Source organism: Neodiprion fabricii, chromosome 7 (genome assembly GCF_021155785.1).
Source record: "Neodiprion fabricii isolate iyNeoFabr1 chromosome 7, iyNeoFabr1.1, whole genome shotgun sequence".
In the NCBI taxonomy this organism is placed as follows: Eukaryota; Metazoa; Arthropoda; class Insecta; order Hymenoptera; family Diprionidae; genus Neodiprion; species Neodiprion fabricii.
In genome coordinates this window covers 3628790-3650008 of record NC_060245.1, presented here as the reverse complement: position 1 = coordinate 3650008, position 21219 = coordinate 3628790, and the positions used below count along the sequence as shown (strand labels likewise).

General features: G+C 39.1%; 1 protein-coding gene across 1 annotated transcript in view; it reads left to right on the top strand.

Annotated features, from left to right (window-relative positions):
* Window positions 1-21219, top strand: part of LOC124186440 (synaptogenesis protein syg-2-like) — a 222259-nt gene that overhangs the window by 142565 nt on the left and 58475 nt on the right. The window contains exon 5 of the mRNA XM_046578176.1: window positions 15030-15159. Coding sequence (XP_046434132.1) covers window positions 15030-15159 — 130 coding nt within the window. The remainder of the gene's footprint in view (window positions 1-15029; window positions 15160-21219) is intronic.

Here is a 21219-nt window from a genome sequence, read left to right as displayed (position 1 = left end):
TTAGTTTCAATTTACGTTAACCCGGTATTTATTTAATCTTTTCCCGCTGCTCTGAAAATGACACAATGTTAAATAAATAAATGAAATATGTTGAAACGAATTTCAATTCAATTCTTTGAACAGCTTCTAACTACAGAATATTGAACCATTCTTCAATTGCAACTCTCGGCACAATGGGTCGTTCTTCTCGTTAATATTTATAACGAGATTGCAGTGTACCTGTGTACACGTATATATATATATATACATATATTTAATGCTGCAGTACGAAAACCAATATGAAAAGTTTAGCAAGCTCACGACAAAATGAAGATAAATAGAACGAAAGGAGAAAAATAACTTTTCTCAACTTTTGATCATAACGCACGAGGCGATGGCGTACGTTCTCATTCCAATTTCCCAGCAGAGAAACCCTCGTTGTGTATATAAGTATTATATAAAATGCAGGTGAAACGAACATTACAGCTTACCGCGAGTTGTTGGAACGCATCTCACGCGCCAAACTTATACGTATACATAGAAGTGAAATAATACACCGAGAAAGCATGAATTTCTAGATAAAAATGTTTAAATCTCACCGAAAGTTTTTTCATCGAAACGTATCAAACAGATCATGAATAGCTCTTGTTCGTTAAAATTTTTGCAGTAAACGAGTGATCGATATTCCTCGATTATTTCACAAAATTTTTAATATTCTGCACTGAGAAAAATTTCATTTTTTACAAACAATGAGTAACAACTATGTATTACGCAACAAGGATTCTTTATTGCTTGGAATATCGAAGAGATAAAATTGGGTAACTGTGCAATGATTGAAAAAAAAAAAAAAAACCACCGTTTGCCTATCTCGATAGTAAAAAGTGTTTTCCTCACATTGTCTGAATTTCACGTATAACTTTTCCCCAGCACGTGTACATATTATACGGACGATTTCACCGCTATCGCAAGAAATTACCTCTAGTTGGCAAACGACAAGAGAACAGCAGCTATCAAACATTCCTACCACCAGAGAGATGCTCAACCAGTCTCTTCTTCCCTTGAATTTGTCTGCGTTGTGTGCAGTTCACTCCATTCTTGATTCGAAACTATTTCTGAACCGTATGTTATCCCCGTGGCACTCTCTAGTGTTCTCCATACGTTAAAGTCCTGAACGCTCGTTTCCCTGCACGATGCACATTGTGTCAGTGCCTCTTATCGTTCGAACGCTGAACAACTCTTTGTACCCTTCTCTCACTCTCTCTCTCTCTCTCTTCTTTAGCGCCTTGCAGACGTAATTTAATTAAATTCAGTTCAGCCTTGGTTTTAGTCATGAGTTTGCTTTGTTGTACGTATCGCTCATTTTTTTTTTTTTTTTTTTCTTATAATAACAATAATTGAAAAATTTATCCAGTCAATTTTTGTTTCTCCCAACATTAATTACAGAGTAATAATATACAAGTATTACGATTACTTTTTCATTCAACTATTCACAGTGCTTGCGGAAGCATGATACGATAACAATTTCTTATTTCTTTTTTGCGTCAAAATTCAACGGAAAAAAAATTGTCAAGTCAAGATCATCGTCATCTTTCATGCAATTCCATCTGGTCTGGCAACGACACGGTGGTCGTCGTTAAAATAACTGCGGAATTAAGGTAGCCGAAGGAGGAAGAAACGGGGGGGATTATGAAAAAGTAAATAAAAATAATCCAATCCCGAGGAAAGAGGGAGGAAGAGAAAAAAAAATAGAGAGTGGGGGGGGGGGGGAGGGAGAAAGATGGAGCGAGGTTAATTATATTCTGGTAATAAAAAGAAAGAAAGAAAGAAATCACCACAACCTCCTGGGTAAAACCATCGCACCAACACCGCAGCATTATCAGATTACATTTATTTCAACAGTCCCAAGAAGCGGGATAAAAAGTAACGATGAAGACAAGAATGAAACGAAATTTGAAAAATAAAACGCCTCGATTAAGGGATTACTTCTTTTTTTTTTTTTTGTATTTCATTTTTCAAAAGGCTTGATGAAGTCCCGGAATATTATTTTTCATTTTTCATAAATAGATGGGAAAAAATCCCTCACCAAATTTTGATCGAATTTCACAAGAAAGAGGAAATTGATTGCTGTTTGATTTAATTTTCATTCACAATAATTAAAATTAGTTTAAGATAATTAATTTATTCTCGTTACGTTCTTGTGACATATAAATATGCAATACATAGGCAAACTCGAAAAAAAAAAAACACCTATAAGCCAAGTCATAAATACGATTTGGACATGAGTTTTTTTTTTATCATTCCTTATCGATTCTTGTGTAAATAAAATTCAACTGTTTAGATTATTTCAATTAAATTTGTTCCAAATTTAATCACGACAATCTCTATGCATCGATATTTGATAGAAAACTCGATAAAATTGTTGCAGCAAAATATTTCAACTGCAATATATTATCTTCTCATGAACGATTTGGTAAAACAATAAAATTCGTGTATGAATACGAGTCGCGAGAACAAATATTATTACTTTGAAAAAGGATCGATTATATTATATGGAAAAAAACTAATGTAATTTTTCGGAAATCGTTTCTTTTCTCTCTATCGTTTCCATCTGCTAGTGAGACTCCTTCTGCTATTCGAAGTGGACATTTACTTTCTTCTTTCTCCCGTCTCGAGGGGCAATAAAACGGTCTGAGAATTTTTTTCCAATTTCGAATCTCACGCTAAAACGTTTACAATGCATGAAGTACGTATAGGTATAGATGAAACCTTTTCCCAAGCAACGCCTCCTCGTCTGGCAGGATCGCCCCGTAAGTTATATCGCAGAAGAAGGAGGTGAGGGTTTAAGAAAAAGACGGAGGATTCGCATTTACCATAATTTCTTTTCAAACAACACTCTTCGCCAGCCAAGAATCCCCGGCAAATCTCATTCCGTAGCTCCAAAAGGCGCGTGTTGAGCTCGCCTAATTGATAAACAATTGAAACCGCCCTTCCCCTAAACCGCGGGTTAGTATTTATGCGCGAAATGTAATTTCGCCAAACGGAGAAGCGGGAGAAAAAGAAAAATGCGAGGAAAAATGAAACGAGAAAAGAACATCAGGAAAGATGATTGAGCATCACCGGTACGTGCATCAAGCATTCATCGTAGATTACACTCTTTTCTTTCACTCTCTCACGGATTTTTCCTTTGTTTATAAGACTCAAAAATTCAGGATCAGAAAACAATTTGTTTCATTTTCGTTTCCGCAAAAGAGCGCGAAGAATCAAAAAAATATCGGGAAATTGATCACATTAATTTGGAATATATGGGATTTTTTTTTTTATTTTGTTTTACGCAAGTATTTTGGGTTGGGGTTGAAATTCGGAAATTTTTAGTGGCGAAGCTCGAAGTAAAGAAATCAATCTTTGACGAAACATCAAAGTTTCGAATCGTCCGAAAATGAGAAAATTTTAAAATCCGAATGATTTTCAATTCTGTAAATTTCTAGGTAGCTGAAATTTCACAACTTTGATATTTCTTTGTTTTAGATTTTCGATATTTTTACGTTCGGAAACCTGGTCGTTCAGATTTTTGGTTTTCCTGATTTTTTACACTCACTCGTTGAGTAAGCTACGCCGAGTGAGTATATTTAAATTTGTCGAAATTTTACTCTATCGAAACTTCACTTTTCCTAACTTTGCTCTCTATCGTAACTTGAATTTCCTGAATCTTGAATTTTGGAACTTGGAGCCGTCAGGTTTCACCCCATTTAAAACTTTGTCGTTTCTCCAAAGTTTGATTTCTTCCCGTCAAGTTTCGCCGGAAAATATTTCGGAATCAGGTGCTTTCGGAGCTTTTCAAATTCAGAACTTGAACAACGCCCTTTCCGGGAAAATATCCCCCCCCCCCCTCCGCCCCACACTTTTCGTTACAAAAAAGCTGGCCATCATCTGCGCGGTATTAAATTCACGATGAATTTCAAGGGCGAGGAAAATCTCGGTCGAGGATGAGAAGGAATAGTAAAAAGGAGACAGAGGAAAGAAAAAAAAAAAGTAGACAGAGAATCCGGAATGAAGGTGGTGCAGGCTGGACGTTTGAGGGGTGGCCGATGACTGAGGCGTATCCCAGCACTTTGAATAATAAAACTGTCAAGGTATATTACGGGGGTTGGGCGAGTCTGGAATATAAGATGAAAAAGGCGGAGGAGAAGGGGGAGAAAGAGGAAGCACCTAATATCTTGGGACTGCGAAGGTTTAGGGCTCCCTCAGCTGTGGCTGGCCAAACGAGCTGGCCGGTCAAATCGCACCAAGAGAGCGAAGCGCTTTCTACAAAAATCATACGGTCGTTTTATTTCATCCTCTTTTTTTTTTTCTTTTCCTTTGTCTTTTTTTATCACGTACAATATTCGCAGGAGAGATTTTCATTTCGCGTGTTGGTACCGCGCAACGATTTGCTTTTATAAAATGTTTCAGGGGAGAATAGGAGGAAAGAATTTCAAAAACGATTTTACACTTCCATGAATATACATTTATTTTATTCCATCTGATTTTTACATGTTTTTTTGTTTTGTTTTTTTTTTTATTTTTTATTTTGAAAGTGATCGTTTCTTCGTTTATTACTATTTTTTATTTTTATTTTGTAAATTCATGATAAACTTTGCCGATGTAACGATACTAAGTATAATTTATTCCAATCAGCTGTTGCATTTGAAAAATTATCAGGCAGAGTGCTTTTCGTTTCTCTGTGATTAAACAATTTCTTGGATTGAGAATTACTTCTAGCTGAGAAACAAAATGTGCGACTCGTTTGTACGTTCAAAACAGAATTATCGCATTTTTTTTTTTTAGAACCAAAAGCTCTAGAATTTTTGTACTTTGAATATGTAAATTAGAATCTAAAAAAAAAAAACACGGTATTGCTTCTTTTAACACGAATAATTATTAAAAGCTTTTCCCTGACGTTTCCGGGTTTTTCCCGATTCTTTCCCAGTCCGAGAAATTTGTAAAAAAATGCGTTGAACAGGCGAATGACGGCACAGAGTGCTAAAAAATACTCGGCTTCTCCGTCCGTCCGTTGAATCGGCTCGGAGTTTCGTCATAACGTGATTAGCTCGGTACGATTGGCTATGTCGCGAGATTACCAAGCCGATTGTTCGTTTTGGGTTTCCCGAGTTGCCGGCCTGCAGAACAGAGCGTTGCTGAACCGAGAGCTAGTCGGTCGGTGGCTCCGACGTTAAGATTGCCCAATTACCCGTCGCCTCTGCTCGTTTAGTCCTCTGACCGCGTTGACGATGCCTATTCATATACGCGTACAATTGTGCTTTGCACGATTCCCGGCTTTCGCATACGCGTGGGAAAATTGCGACACGAAGCTTGATGCTCGACTTTGATAGACGGATATTTTCTACAACTCATTTTTCAAGTAGGAGGAGAAATGAAATTAAATATTGCAGATGATTTGGTAGCTTTTAATGGCACTGAGAGAAATTTTTAACTCGCGCATACGTGACAAAAATTTCGTGTCCCTTTATTTTCATTTCACAAGCTACTCGCCCTACTTGCAAATTCACGTCAGTTCGAAAACAAAGCACGATACAATACGATATAATTTAAATAAAAAAAATCTTAAAATAATCTCACTGCGTTTCATTGAATTTTTTGGAATATATTATCCCTGCAAGTATATTATATTTCTCGAGTAGATGGATATCACCTTGCAAAAAATAATAATAATTATAATAATAATAATAATAATCCGTATCGTTCATTCTCTTTCTTCTTTCTTCAAAATTTTATTCCACTCCTCCTCCCTCTGTGTATTGGAACAAAAGAATTTATCACAAGGAGCCGATCGCAGCGTCGCAAGGATTTTCAGATCGTCCTAAGACGGTAAGCGAGTGAATTTTTAAAGGGTATAAGGTACAAGGATCTGCAAGAAGATAACCTCCGAGCTTTTTTTTTCGGTGCATGATGTAACATTTTTATTGTTTTTTTATTTATTTTTTTGATTTGTTCGCGCCGATTCCATTTATCTGCCTCCTCGGATCCTGCAGCTGCGGTCGTCGTTAAAAGCCTCCCGTTGCATGAATCGCCAAGATATACTTTCACGGGACAGAGAAATTTACATACTATTAGATTCCGGATCACCGAACCGCTCGGAACCATCCACTTTTCATCCGAGGTCCGAGAGTCAATTCGTGGACAAAGATTGATCCAAAGTAGGTACCCGAATCCCTCTAGACTTTGAATACCCGAATGTCACCCCTCAACCCTCCTTCGGACGCTTGAGAAAATGAATAATGGCTAACCCGACCCTTAGAATGTCCGTAAATGATTCGGAAAAATTGCATGAAAATGACCGGAAATTATGATCACACCGGATTTTCGTATTCCGTCGAAACTCCCATATATATACATATATATATTCCTTAATTTCATTTGGAGAAGGACAAGTTTTCGAATGAAAGGTGGAACTGCGTGAACTGCGGTGCAGATCCTGCAGGTACCTTCATTTATATCCTGGACATGGTTGAGCGTATATATACAAATGTATGTATACCTCTTTCAGGGTTAATCTCGCGGAGCTCATATCGCGAGTCTATGTGACCATTTCAGCCTCTCTCTGTATATTTCTCCCTCCGGTATCCGTCTCTTCGCCTCTCCAACTCTCTCTCTCTCCTTCTCTCTCTGTCTCTCTTTTCGCAGTATCCAGACTGCCGGCTACTGGTTCTCCGCAAGATTAAAGCACCGCAGCCACTCGCTAGGTTTCTGTATCGCGAAACATCAAACTGAACCGTTTCCGCACAGCCTCTATGCACCGCGATGAGAGCTAGGAACTTTCGAATGTTTTCAGATGCATGCTGATGCACATCTAGAGGTAGACACTTTTACGCGACCCCGATATACGCACGCTTTCGAATAATTAAGTGCGAGCTTCGCGTCGCTCCAATTTCTGCACACCGGGTTTTCACTCGCAATTCTCTGTCCTAGCTTAAGCTCCTGAATTTCAACTTTGAAATGTCCGTTTGCCATATTCTAGCGAAGAATCGTTCGGTTCGCAGTACTTTTTATCAGTTGATCCGTTTACTTTAAAATTAAAACATAGGCTCGGAATGCCGTTGTTTCGGAATAAAAAACACTTTTTGGTCGATTTTGAGATGTTTTGAACTCGTTTCAGAGATTGATCTTTTTTTTTTTAACTTCCATTTTTCTCGGAATCTGAGAATGATTATAGAAAATGAAATAGTGGCAATCGATTTATCGGATAATGTAATTTTTTATTATTTTTTTTTTAGCCAATCGACGTTTAGTTAATTTTCCAGAAGCTCGTTTTTACAGTATCTCGAGTTTGGAACTTTCAATGCAGTCTTGAAGCTAAATTCTTGGAAATATTTTACAAACATCCGAATGTGACAAAAAATTCTGTAATATGTTCAAAGTTTTTGGTAATTCTTATTATTATGTTTTTGTTTCTTCAAGGGATTTTTACTCGTCAATTTTTCACCGGCGAATATACAATCTGACATCGTCAGGAGAATTAAGAATTTTTGCCTATCTTACAATATTGTCTCATCGCCAGTTATTTACGATACAATTGTTTGATTAATCAAACGTTTTTGCACCCGCAAATTTTTCTTTGATAGCACAACGTGAGATAAAAAAAAAAAAAAAAAAAAAAAAAAACGAGATCCAGGAGTTTGGAATAAATAATTTTCAATTGCAAAAACGGTGTTCAAATTTTGTATAATTGAAACAAGATCATTTCGCGCGCTCATCTACGATTCTCCGTTACAAGTTCCCGTCCATAATAACCCCCCGTTTTCCAAGAATTCAACGTCCTTCGTCAGCCCCTGAAGCGGGAAATTAGTCAGAATCAGCACGCGCTAGCGTAACCTAAATCGTAGAATGGCAGAGAATAAGCAGTTCGTTAGTTAGCGCGTTGCCTGCTACTCTCCCTGACTATTCCGGGGAATCCCTCTTCCTGGTGCCAGCTTGCCTCGCCCTCGCGCCGAGTTAGCTCGCTGCCAGCTAAGCCGATGATCCGATGATCCGTGGGTCAGACAGTGTCAAGAAGCCGTACAACTTTAGTTAGCCGCTAACCCCTGTTAGGACTCGCTGTGCTACCACGTATTCCCGCCCTCTCTCTCTCTCTCTATCTCTCTCTCTCTCTCTCTTTCTTTCTTTCTCTCTTCCTCTCTTTGTCTCACACGCGTCCCGTATGCGTTACACGTGCGCTTACTGCAGAATCGGCATAGCCCGTTAACCTGTTTTACCGATCGAAATTATCATCCCTGTGCCAATGCGCATCCTAATTGCATTGCGCATGCGTTCGCTGCAGGATCGGTAGAGCCGATCGACCTGTTTTATCGATTGAGATTAAAATCCCTGCGCGATGCGCAGTAATACCTTTAAATTCGAAATTTTTCAACTCGAATTTAAAGTGTGTATTTTGGAGAAAATTATTCCTGTTGAAAATCTTTTTCACGTAATATTGTATAAAGAGTCATCAAATTATTTCAAATTCATATGCAGTTTTTCCAACTGAAATTATTGCCGTTAAGTTTTATATTCGAATATAGGGAAATTTATCATTGGAGAAAATTATTTTCAGTGAAATTATCTATTTACTTTTATTTTCACCTCGGTGATGTTCACGAGTCTTATTTTATGTAAGCGACGATTCGACCAAGCATGAGAATTTTCATAGACGTCTAGTTGTTCTTCCATTACTGGGATCATGGGGCAGTCTCGGGGCGCGTTGCCCATGGGAAATTTCAGTTGCGGTGATATTTTGTTCGACTGTCGTAAAAGCAGAAACAGTTTTCGGCGAAACAGGTTGCTTAACCACCGTGTAAAAAAAAAAAAAAAAAACGGGTAAAACACGTCCACTCGACGCGTTTCTCCTCACCCTTGCGAATCAACCCTTGCACTATGGTGGAAATCCCAGCCGAGCAAAAAACACTCGAAGGTACAGAGTAAAGGTTACTCGATGAAAAACAGGGGTTTGAAACAATTTGGGTGAAAATAAAATGGTCAATTTGTACGTGTTTCGGTGAACCTTCCACATGTTTCGAAGAGTTTCGAGTGAATTAAATTGCTCGTGAGACTAAAAAGAAAAAAAAAAAAAAAAAAACGAAATCAATTTTTATTCCCATTGTCTAATTTCATTGTAAATTCCACGCGTGACGGAAAAACGGTCGAGAAGAAAAAAAAACCAAAAAAAAAAAAAAAACAAACAAACAAAAATCTTGAAATTCACGAGGGTATCTTTCTATTTTTTGACGGGTCAGTACGCCGAGAATTTTCCCGGGTGGTATATTCTTTGTCCTCTAGATCTACGTTGGTATATATATATATATACACATGTATATTGATATTGAAGAAGGGCACGAAGAATACGGCGTTCAGCTATCATCGCGAAAATTCAAGTGTATCGATTTATCGGCGAGACGCTATATTCGCGAACCGTCGGTGTTAAGGGAGGCGAGAAAAAGCGAAGGAATATGAGAATAGGAATACGTAAGGACGAGATCCTGCCTGACACACACACACACACACGCAAGAAACACACTCCAGCGATATTCCGTAGAAGAGAAAAGGAGAAGGATAAAATTTCACGTTGCCGAAGGACCCGCGCTTCGGTCTCTCGTGTACGGATATCCTCCAGGCTCCGGGTATCTTTATGAAAACAGCATCCCCTCGTCCCTCTCCCCTTTGCTGTCACCCTCTTGAGCCCCCTGGATATCCGCCCCCCCCCCCTCCCGCCCCCACCCCATCCCTAACTCTTTTCAAATCCTCGGAAGGATTTGAGCCACGCAACGCTGGCCGAATGGATACTGCTGTCTCCCCCCTTTAACCCCCTTTACCCCCTTCATCCCTTTGTTTTTAAACTACCACAACTGCTCTCCTTTTCTCTCTTTTTCTCTCTGTTGCTGATTTTACTTTATGTTCACACGTGCCTTACACACAATGAGAAATAAGAACGTTTTTTGTCCGAGTATAATGTACGATTTGCAAATTTTTGATGAAAGATTTTTATTTTTTTCTTTTCTCTTGGGATGAAAATTGATGTTCTGGGAATGAAAATTGAGAACTATTCGAAAGAACGGTGAATAAGTTTAATTATCTTGTTCTCACTGATTGCGAGTATTTTTCTGTTTGTTTTTTCCACATCGATTTTTATTAAAAGTAAGTAATGTTTAATCTCGGTATGTGTACCGGGAGAAAAATCTAAAATAAACTTGATTTACGAATCTTATTTTCTTATCTATCAAGTTTGAAAGGATTGTAAAAATGAGAATATTACTTTTTTTTTTTTCTAACACCAAATATTGCAAAAATCTGGTTTCTTTCTTTGTCAAAAATCCTTCCCATACAGACTAAACTATTATACGAATGAAAGTTTTTTTTATTTTTCTTTTCGAAAAATCGAATCGAGATACGAAAATTATCGTCACCGACAGGATCGAAACTGTGAAACGATAAAACTGGTACGTTTTCCATAATCGTCCTAATTCTCAAAAAGTGGATGAAAACACGCGTGTTATCCTCGTGGAATCGTATTGCACGTATGTATAATTTTTAATACACACCCCTCTAATACCCCCCCCCAGTAAATAAACCCTCGTGGCTTGTTTCGCACGTGCGAAACTAGGCGTGTATCATACGTATAACAGTGAGTAGTACGCTCGTACGTAGAGAATATCGTATAATACGTACCCTGCACACCTAGATTATACGGTTACATACCGCATGCCGACCGATATACGTGCCTTGTTATAATCCTGGATCGGTCGCAGGTGACACGCTCCACCTGGGCAAGGATTTGCCCTCTTGAAAAACGTCCTTGGCGCCTGTTGCGGACCTTGGCTGGGTCGATCGGGTCGCGGATAACGGTGAAATGGAAAAAAAAAACAAAAAAAGAAGGGGAAAAAAATGGCGAAAAGAAAATTACGATCCACACGCAGAACCAGACGCTGATACCTGTAATATAATGCGAAATTGGACGCGGTGTTGTGAGTTTTTTTTTTTTTTTTTTTTTTACACTATGAGCGAGAAGTTATCGCGTAGGAAAAATTTTTTCATTACATTCATCCGAATTATGTGCGTTGGGAAGATTTTAACTTATGATCGATTTTGTTTGTTTAGAAAATGGATAGTTTTATCTCGATTGCAAATTTTTATTTATCTATTTTATTTGTTTATTTATTTATGCATTCTGATCGTTCGTTTTTAGCGACGAAATCGACACTCTGTTTAACTCTACCGGACGATTCAGTTATGACTTCTGGGATTAAACACGAGGATTGATGATGAAATAGCTAATTCTGTATTTTTATTTTCATTTTCACGAAATCGAGGGGTGGTCAGATTTGATTGAGTTTTGCGATAGATTGCTTGGCGAAATATAGGGTGGCCAGTTTTGCGGAAAAATTTTGTACCTTCCAATTTGATGATTGTCAAAGTCGAGTTGACGATGATGTTTAATTTGCGTGATTTTTAATCATACAGAAATATTGGCACTTTGATTGGCGTAACGATATTAAACTGTAATCAAACATGCTGAGGATTTTTGATTTTGCGATAAAACAAATGCTCAAATCGAGAATCAACCTGGCGTGGAATAAATTTATTTTTCAACAACGAAGGCAAATTAACTTGACATGCGTTGAAAATAAAACTAAATACATTCGCTGGTCGAATAACTGATTACTCACAACTCGTTAATAACTAGAATACATTTTTAATTTTTAATTTGACGATTCTCTAGAGTATTCAACGCAGTGATATGATTACAGTTCTTCGATTTTTAATCCTTGAATTTTACTAATCTTACATCTTCAAATGGATTAAAAATCAAGGATCTTTTTATTTTGTATCATAGTTATGCTTGATTTTTGAAACTTCGATATTCGCGATTTCCATCTCAATCAATTTTTATAAGATTTGGCAAATTTTTTACCAATCCTCAAATCGCGATATTTTTTTTTTTTTGTCCTTTCATTTCGCGATTTTTCCAAAAAAACTAAAAACCAGGTACGAATCGAACACTCGTGCTTAAAACAAAGACAGCCCGTAGCTAGAAATTGCGAAACTGGATCGTACATCGACATCGAGAGGGATGGAAAAATGAGATGCGTCGTCTGCATTGTACGGGAAATATTGACATGCATACGTATATATATATATCGCGATTGCGGAAAAAGACGTGGAGACGTGAGAATATATGAGTGGAAAAAGGAGCAGACGGGAATAACCGGACCGTTGAAATCCGCGATCGTCGCTCGTATTTCGCACCCCGCAACGTGCATGCATGCACCATTCACTGTTCTCCCGGAAGCTGCAGGTGCAGCCGATGCTGCGCTGGCTATATTCGCGTAGAATCTGCCGCGAACAGGTGAATAAATGGGAGTGCTAAAGCTCTGTTGGAATAAGAGAAGAACGGCGAGGGGGTTGAAGGAGGGGGATGACGAAAAATTAAATGGAAAAACAAAACAAAGAAATATTCCATTCCCTTGCATTCGATAATCGCTTCTGGGATGGATATTCCGGATATATATATTTATTAGGGTGGTTTTTATTCTGGACTTGTCGGAATTTCTTCGCTTTCATCCCCCAAAAGTACATCGACTTTTTACGTATATATAGAAAAAGTCGAGTTTTTATGTGGAAAAATAATACATGCCATTGAAATTTTTTATTTATTTATTTTTTTAACGAAAACTGTTGATTACTTTGAACGTGCATGTTAGAAAAAAAAATTGCCTGTCACCATTTTGTAGGGAATTTAATTCTATAAAAAAAAACGATGTCTTGTAAAATTTTCCTAAATCTAATATCTATCAAGTTATTAGCGAAAAAAGTAAAACAGTTCTTCGATAATAACGTGATGAATATTAGATTTACGAATATTCTACAGTACTTTTTTGTATTGAATTCAATTTCCTACAAAATAGCCTCAATGTTTTTTTCTTTTTTTTCTTATAATATACTGTTATAAAGTGATTAACAGTGTTCCTTAATAAAAAAAAAAAAAATTCAAATACATGCATTTTTCTTTTCGAAAATTCGACCGCTAGGTTTTTCTTTTTTATTGTGTATGTTGATTACTTTTACAGGGTGAGTGCGAAGAAATTCAGACATGACCAAAATAAGAAACACCCTAATAGTTATAACATGTATCGTAGTGTCGAAATGATCGAAATAATTTCGATGATTTTAACGAATATAATCTGCAGTGTAAAAGAGAATATTATTATTTCTCAACTCTAGAAGCGATGAAAAAAAATGAAACAGACCATAAAACTCGTCAGTTCTTCGATGCCGAATAAAACAATTGACCAAAATTGGTGTGAATAATTTTTTTGAAAAAGTTACCCGACACCGTAAAGCGATAGAGTTTGGTTTGAATTTTTTTTTTTTTTTTTTTGTTTTCCATTCGTGGGAATATTTTCGACGTTGTATAATTTTCGGGTACAATAAAGTGTTACGGCAATAAACTTGTTGAACAAGCTGTTACTTCTTCCGTATTAACAAGAGATAATTAATCCCACTTTTTGCCCACATGTAATTTTCGTACTAACACGAGCTTTCCCCGAAGAAGAAGAAAATGTTAGAAAAAAAAAAAAAACACTCCAACCGAAACGAAGGACGAAAAAAAGTAAAGAAAAATGAAAAGGAAAAGAAGAAGAAAAAAAAAACGAATTCAGAATAAAGTAAAACCCGTACCGACCGTTTTATCTGCCTTAATTAGACGTTGTTTACCCTTCAAAAGCTGGAAACTCGGCGGGGTGAATGAGAGGGTTATGTTCCTCCGTGAAATGAAAAAAATTTTCGTATTAAGCCTGAATTCATTTCGTTTCCCTCTCTTCTACCTACTTTCTTCGTATACCAGCCTGTACATTCAACGAGCTTCGGAACTCCCTCCCCTTCTTTCATCCCCGGGTGTTTTTTTCACCCTACGAGATGGCCGAAAGGGTTGCTCGAAGGCTCGCAATAACGCAACCGCCTGCGTCTCCGGAGTTCTTTTTCTTATTTTTTTTCTCCTCTTTTTTTTTCCTCTCCTTCGCCCCCCCCCCCCCCCCCCCCTCCGCCCCTGTTAAAAAGTTCGCGATATTATGTTGGCATTCGCGAACCGCACGAATCGAGAGCAGCATCTTTCCGCTACGGAAGTTGCAGACTGCCCTCCACCCCATTCGTTGAAAGGATGGTAATTGTCTTCGGAACGAGTTTAAAGACGGTTGTCTCTTCTTTCTATTATTATACGGCCCCGGGAGCGGTGAATTCATGGAAACGTGACTCTGATCGTCAGGCTCTATCTCTTCGATCCGATCAACCGGGTCACAGGAACACCCTGCAGACGGACGTTCAGCCATCGCACGAACTTCCGGCCATCCCCGAATCCCGCTATCGTTAATTTTGGTAACACCTTAGGCCCTTATCTGATCCATTTTCCACCCTTATAATTTCTTCGACTTCTTCCTGCCCCCCCCCCCCCCCCCCCACACCTTTTTTTTTTCTTCTACCCTCGACTGCTTAAGGATGCGTTACGAGCGTACAATGAGGTCAAAAAACGTTTCATGGACGAAACGTCAGGATGATAAGAATTTATATATATATAACGTATTTATAGCGTCCAGTCAAAGAGCTGTAAAAACCAAAATGTGCAATGTTGGAAAAATTTGGATTCAACATAATATCTCAGCAGGTCTACGTTATTTTATACGATTTTTAATCAATTATCATTATTCTCAATCGAATTATTGACAATAATAATTGAGTCTAGGTTTTATTTAAACACTTCAAACAGTTTAGATTTTCGAAATTCCAGTTCTAATCATTCTCCTATTTTTGAAAAAATTCTTCACCATTTACAAAAGAGTTTTCAAAATTCCAACGAAAAAAGATACTCAAGTTTTTCAAACCCATGTTCCAAAATGTTCGACGACTCTTATTACGTTAATCATGCTCCACAGGTTTACAGAAATTGTATAATTCGCTTATTAAACTCGTAATCTTGGGTTTTATGCGCTCGTAACTGTTCACTTTATTTATTCCTGTATTTTCTGTTTCAGGACCGCCCCTTCAGGTCAGAGCAGTTCAGCACGGAACAGCGATCCTTCCTTGCGACTTGAGACCACCGCAGGAAAATGATTCCGCTATTCTCGTCGTCTGGTACAAAAACGACATCACGCCAATTTATAGGTGAGTGCCTGATAAATAATGCCAATGTTCGGTTGTTAAGAAACAGTGCTTTGTATTTGATTGGTTAAAAAATCATGATGAAAGTTTTCTTCCTTTTTTTTTTTTTTTAAGAACCATTTTAGTTTTTTTTGTTTACAACCCGATTTTTCTCGGCGCTTACAGGGACTAAATTTTGTCTTTATGGTATAGGATGTAAACTGTTAACTGACAGTTCAATTTTTAAGCTGAAATTCGCAGATCTTTCGAAATCTGTGTAATGTAATTGGAATTCGATGAATTTGTTCGAAGATAACTGAATCTGTAACCTGCCAAATATTCTTAATCCTCCGATTGATGGGATTTTGCGTAAAAAAAATTGAAGACAAATTTATAGTGTATAAGTAACAATTCCATCTAACGCAGAGAGAGATAAAACGGTAGTAGCAAGTCTGAATAACAGTTTTATCACGATTCTCTTCATCAGTTTGTGCAACAAAATTTCGCAACGATCTCGAAAACGGTCGAGTGAAAAATCTGAAACTGATGCGACTTGGCAGTGGAATGAAAAAGTTTTGAAAGAATAATTGGAAAAATAAAATTTCTGTGAACCAAAGAATTTACAAATTTGAGTATATAAATATACAAACTGGGAAAAACGTAATCGTTTATTTAGAAAAAGTTATAAGGAACAGAACCTGGTAATTTTTCATGCCCATCATTCGGCTGTAAAATTCTGTAATTTTGAAATTTTTTATCCAGCCGTTTTCGAGATCATCAAGACAGTTTAAGATTTTTCGACAAACCTGTTTTTCGAATTCCAGTGGTTGAAAGACTCGAAAATTCGTTGAAATTAGAAAAAAGCAATCTTCCACCAAAAACCAACACTTTGCTTGATGAAGAGTAAAAAATTCAGACACCTTACGACGATCCGTGCTGTGTAAATTACCTACAAACAAATATCCCCGGAAATTCCTCGTCGCCTATAAAGAGCGAACCTACCCGATAATCGGGGGGGTAGGTATCACCACCCCGAGGGCGAGTGTCTATAAGTATAATGTAAATACACACACCGACGTATCACGATCTCGGTAATCGGGTCACACGAGAGTTGATTGAATGAGATAGAGGTTGTAATAAGGGGGAGCGTGTCAACAGGTTACAGCCTCGCTTCATCCCCCCGATGAGAGGGTGGAGGGTTGTGCAGGGGTGGGATAGAAAAAGAGGCTGTGCGTGTGCGAGAGTAGCAGAAAAGGGAGAACGAAGAGGGTAAGAGAGGGTGATAGGGGTGAGGGGGCAAAGATGCGGGCATGAAGCAGGCAGCCACCCTTCCACCCTTCCACCATTCCTATCTTTCTCCCTTTCTTCCTTTCTTCCTTTCTCGCTCGCTCCCAAACCGTGCTGTTTATTTGGGAGCATTGTAAGATGATGTGTGGATCCGAGTCGTGGGGCAGACCTTGGATGCGAGGGTCGTGAAACGGGGCTGTTTTATTAACAGGGAAACGCGGAGCTTGCTGGCTGGATGGGTGGCTGGTACCCCGACGAATTTCGTCAGCCATCCACACGGCGTTGCTTGTACGAGTTGTTACCATCGCCCCGAGGATGCCAGACGATAATTGCCGGCGGTACAGGGTGCGTTCATCACCGTATAACCTACCGCGCGCTTACAGCAACCCGGCTTTCAACCTTTCACCGAATTCAACGGCGCCGTGCAAAACGCCCGTTTCTCAGTACCTTAACGCTTCGGGTTTACGTGTGTATTAATTATCAGCTGCATGCATCGCAAATGACGAGCAACCAACCGGGATGCTCTTCGCGTTACGGTTCATCCGATGCCACGTGCTAAAATCGAATGTTTGTACACACCTTGATAAACATCGTACGGGAATTAATTGCACGATGATTACTGGCGCTCTGATGTATTCGAATAATCGCGGGTAATTCACTCGGCGATTAATCGTTCGTGTGAAATAATACGCGTCTCGTTTGTTCAGGGATAGAAACACTCGACGCGTCTTTGGAGAAGAGGGATGGACTTTTTGATACTGGGATTTAAGCTTGGGTTCAATATCGGAGATGAAAATTCTACATGCTTCTTTGCGCTTGGATCGTAATCGCGTCAAGAATATCGGCTTCAAGATAAAAGTTCGGTACGACTAACGAGGACGTAGAAAAGATGTGGGTTTTATGTGAAACCGGACAATCTAGGGTTTTTCAAATACGGAATCTGAATGTGGTGTTAGATTTCTGAAATTCGGTGTAACCGATCACTGTCGAAACGACTCAAAAATGAAAATATTACATTTTCGATATCGTGGCTCAGTATTCGATTTCAGTTGCCCGAAAAACTTTCAGCTGTCCAGTTTCATGGGAATAAGACAAGTCTCATAAATTGTATCTGATGTATTAAACCGATCGTTTCATACTTTGTGATACGAGAATCATCGTTTACATATATTACATACATGTGAGAAATCGTATCGCTTCACCAATCCCATTGAATTTCAACCTCTTGACAGTTTATACAGCCGATGTAGCGTCTTGAAAGAAGGATGTAAAAGTCGAATTTCGGAATCCCCGACGGGGGCATAGACATGATCCACACTTTGAGAATGAAAATCTGGTCTGAATCCAAAGCTTTTAGGTATATAGAAGCCACTGACGTGTACAATGAAAGCACGAGACTGAAACACGGATACGCTTTCTAGGGGTGGTAAATGTTGAATGAGGAACCGATGGTCCCGCTGAATGGAGTTTGGCACTTGAATATCCTCACGGTCTGAACGTGTCCTAGTCGCGTATACGAATCGGGAGTTTTTGGCTCATCGATGCGATAACGACCAGTTTCCGGCGGAGCGTGTAAAGCAGTTGGACAACTCTCGAGAATCTTGACAAGCGCCTCGAGTCTGGGAAAAAACGAACGAACTAACGAATAATTGGAGAAAAATTTTGAAGCATATTCCGTTGGTTGGCACGAAAATTCATCCGGGAAAATTCAAACGTCCGTTTCTGAACACACGTACAGGCAGTGCCTGGACCACTCGTACGAAATTGGGAAACGAATTGAACGGATTTCCTCGCATCAAGAACACTCCTCGCATCCAATTCCACGTTTAGTTTTGCTGCGAGTAGAATTCAACGTCCGTCAGTGACATTCACGGATTATTTACTCCGGAACGTAACGCTGCGTTGTACACACAAATGATCCACCACCCCGAACTTCAGAAGCCAAAGTGGCTTCGGCTAACAACCACGTGTCACGATACGAAACCAGACGTGTTCGATGAACTTTTGAAACCAGAATCCGAATCTGGTCTCAAAAACGCTCAAAGTTCTTTTGTTTCTCAGTAGCTTGGTTTCAAAGTTGAGAAAAAATCCATCTTTAAATTCGAAATAGGTCTGATCACATGATCAGACAAACTATCGACGTCTTGATGACGTGTTCAGTCATCGACACCTTCTGTTTACTAATATTTCCGAACACGTAGTCATGGAAAGAAGCATCGGACTACGTTTGACGGTCTTCTCTCAGGATGGAAAGAAGTCGAAACCGAAGATCCAGGATCTCGAAATGGAAATTGATTGCGAAACCAACCGGTGGGTACCGATAACGGCAGCAGTTGACGGTTCATCGTTAGATGGAAAACTCGTTAGTTCGGTAGTGAAACGTGGGTGGAAAGGAACTACAAGCGTCAATTAGGAGTTTGGGATCAGTGACAGTGGGACAAGGATTAATTGCGAATATTCCAGTATTATCTGCCGACAGAAAACCGGAACCGGTGTAATACAACTTTCTGATAATTTCTCGAAACGCGTAACCAACGGACGAAGGCGTGCAGCTCGGGGAAGTTTCAAAGGGCTTCGAGCATCGGCCGTGATTAGTAAGCACTGGCCAATTTCGCTCCTCTGCTCTGGTTAAACTTATTATTACAGAGGCTGCTGTATCGATCACGCCGATGTGTGTCCGCGGGCTTTGCAGCCGACGTTGTTCCATAACCAGGTCAAATCGCCCCGCAACCGCACCTCAATTTCACCTTCATCACGGCCTCGGCTCTCAATTGCGACACAATTATTACGTGCAACCGGTGAACCGAACGAAGCTATCAACACACTTCGTCCAGTATGAAACAATGCGCTTTGACGAAACGAAGTTCGCCCTTTGTCGTAGCACCGTTTTTTTTTTTTTACCGTGTGTGACAATCGTGTCACAAGAAGTTCTCACAATTGCAAATTTTCATTCTTGCTTCATTCGGCAAACACTTTCTTTTTCATTCTTCATGCGCTTGATAAATTTGGTGAAACGAAACTAACGCTGAAATGTGTCTACGAGTAGTTTTGAACCTCTTAAAGCGTTGAATGAGAAATAAAAAAAAGTAGTGTCGTTTAGTTTTTAGTCTACTGTAACACATTGCAAAAGATATCAAATCGGAGAGATCCACCTGAGATTATTTCCTCGTTGATTCAGCCGTTGTTGAAAAAGTTGTTTGATGTCAAAGTTACGGTGATTTTTGAACTTTTTTGGATTCCGAATGCCAGTCTTGTTTTCGGACGTTAGAAGCATGTCTAAGCTTACAATCTCAAAAAACGTACATCGATACTTTTTCAGATATTTCGTTTGGTCGGTAAATACTACCTTGAACTTTTCATTTAAAATGATTATTTTGAGAATTATCGACGAACTCTTCGCTGAATCAGAACCACAACTTTGAACTTTGTGAACGAAAGTTCGAAGTGATTTTTGATACTGTGAGGTGGTAGCAGTTCTCCGGGCAGATTGGATATGAGCGTTGCACAGGCAAACTATGAAGCCTCCTTTAAGCTAATATGGGTCGTCTGGGCAGCGCCGACTTGTCAAGCCAAAGCCAAAGCCAAAGCCAAAGCCGAGGCCGCAAGCCGCAGGCCGCAAGCCGCAAGCCATTTAAAGCTGCCATGAAGCACGGCGAAGCCTCGAACGAACCTCGGGCCGAATTTCCCGGTTGAACAATGATCGGGGAAATTTTTTTCACCGCCGAGAATGTCGGAAACATCGGTCAGATATCACGACCAAATCGAAAACATGACTTGAAACTTAGCCATGAAAATAAACTGTAATAATTTTATTTGCATGCTCGCACGCCATGACTCTTTATTACCACTTGACGATTCTTCGAGCAAAAATTTTTCGGGAATGATTGATGCGATTTTCCCTAAGATAAAGAGTTGAAACAGAGCAAGAAACGACCGATGTCTGAGTTTTTGAATAATCTCTCAAGTTGGACATCTCTTAAGGTGGTGGCATATAACCTGACGGTTGAGGAAGAAATTGTCTCGACGAGTGATCAGATCAGTTGTTTCGGCTCGACCGAGAACAGGAAGAACGAATTATCGAGTGGATTTGGAAACAACGCTACGCGTGTTTCGAAACTCACGTGATTAAAAACCATGGAACTTAAGGTCGATCGATACCAGTTCACGTTACGTGGTAAAAATGATTATTATTCATTGTTTTTTTTTCTCTCTCTCTTTCTTTCTTTTATTCTTATGCGCGAGGGCAAGGCCGCCGCTCGAATGACCGATCGCTTATCGCTCTTATCTGATACGACTCGACGCGTCGCGTAAGCTGCCTGCACCATCACAATTCCGTTCGGTATAACGGGGTTAATATTTAATCTAGATTCGTTGGATAAAACCGCCTTGATCCCGTGTAAAAAAAAAAAAAAAAAAGCTATGCGAAGTGAAAAACAAACGAATATCGTATGCTTCCGGACTCACCCTTCATTCCGATAGTAATCGAAATTAAACAGTTTTCTGATAGATATTTTCCGCACATCACTGCGGCCTAATCAATTACTGATCACGTCAGCTTGACAACAACTATTCGATTATACACGACTGCCACTATTCACTTTGCGGGAGCAAAAATATTGTTCATGGAAAAATGAACCGAATTCTGGAATTAAGTTGATGTCGCATGTATATAATTCGTTGTATGATCTTGAAATTTGGTACTCAAGGGTCACGGACGTGAAATAAATCTCAAAATTGTGAGAAGAATTGATCGAGGTGTAGCAAATTGTCGTGGATTCATTGGTACTTTGAAAGTTT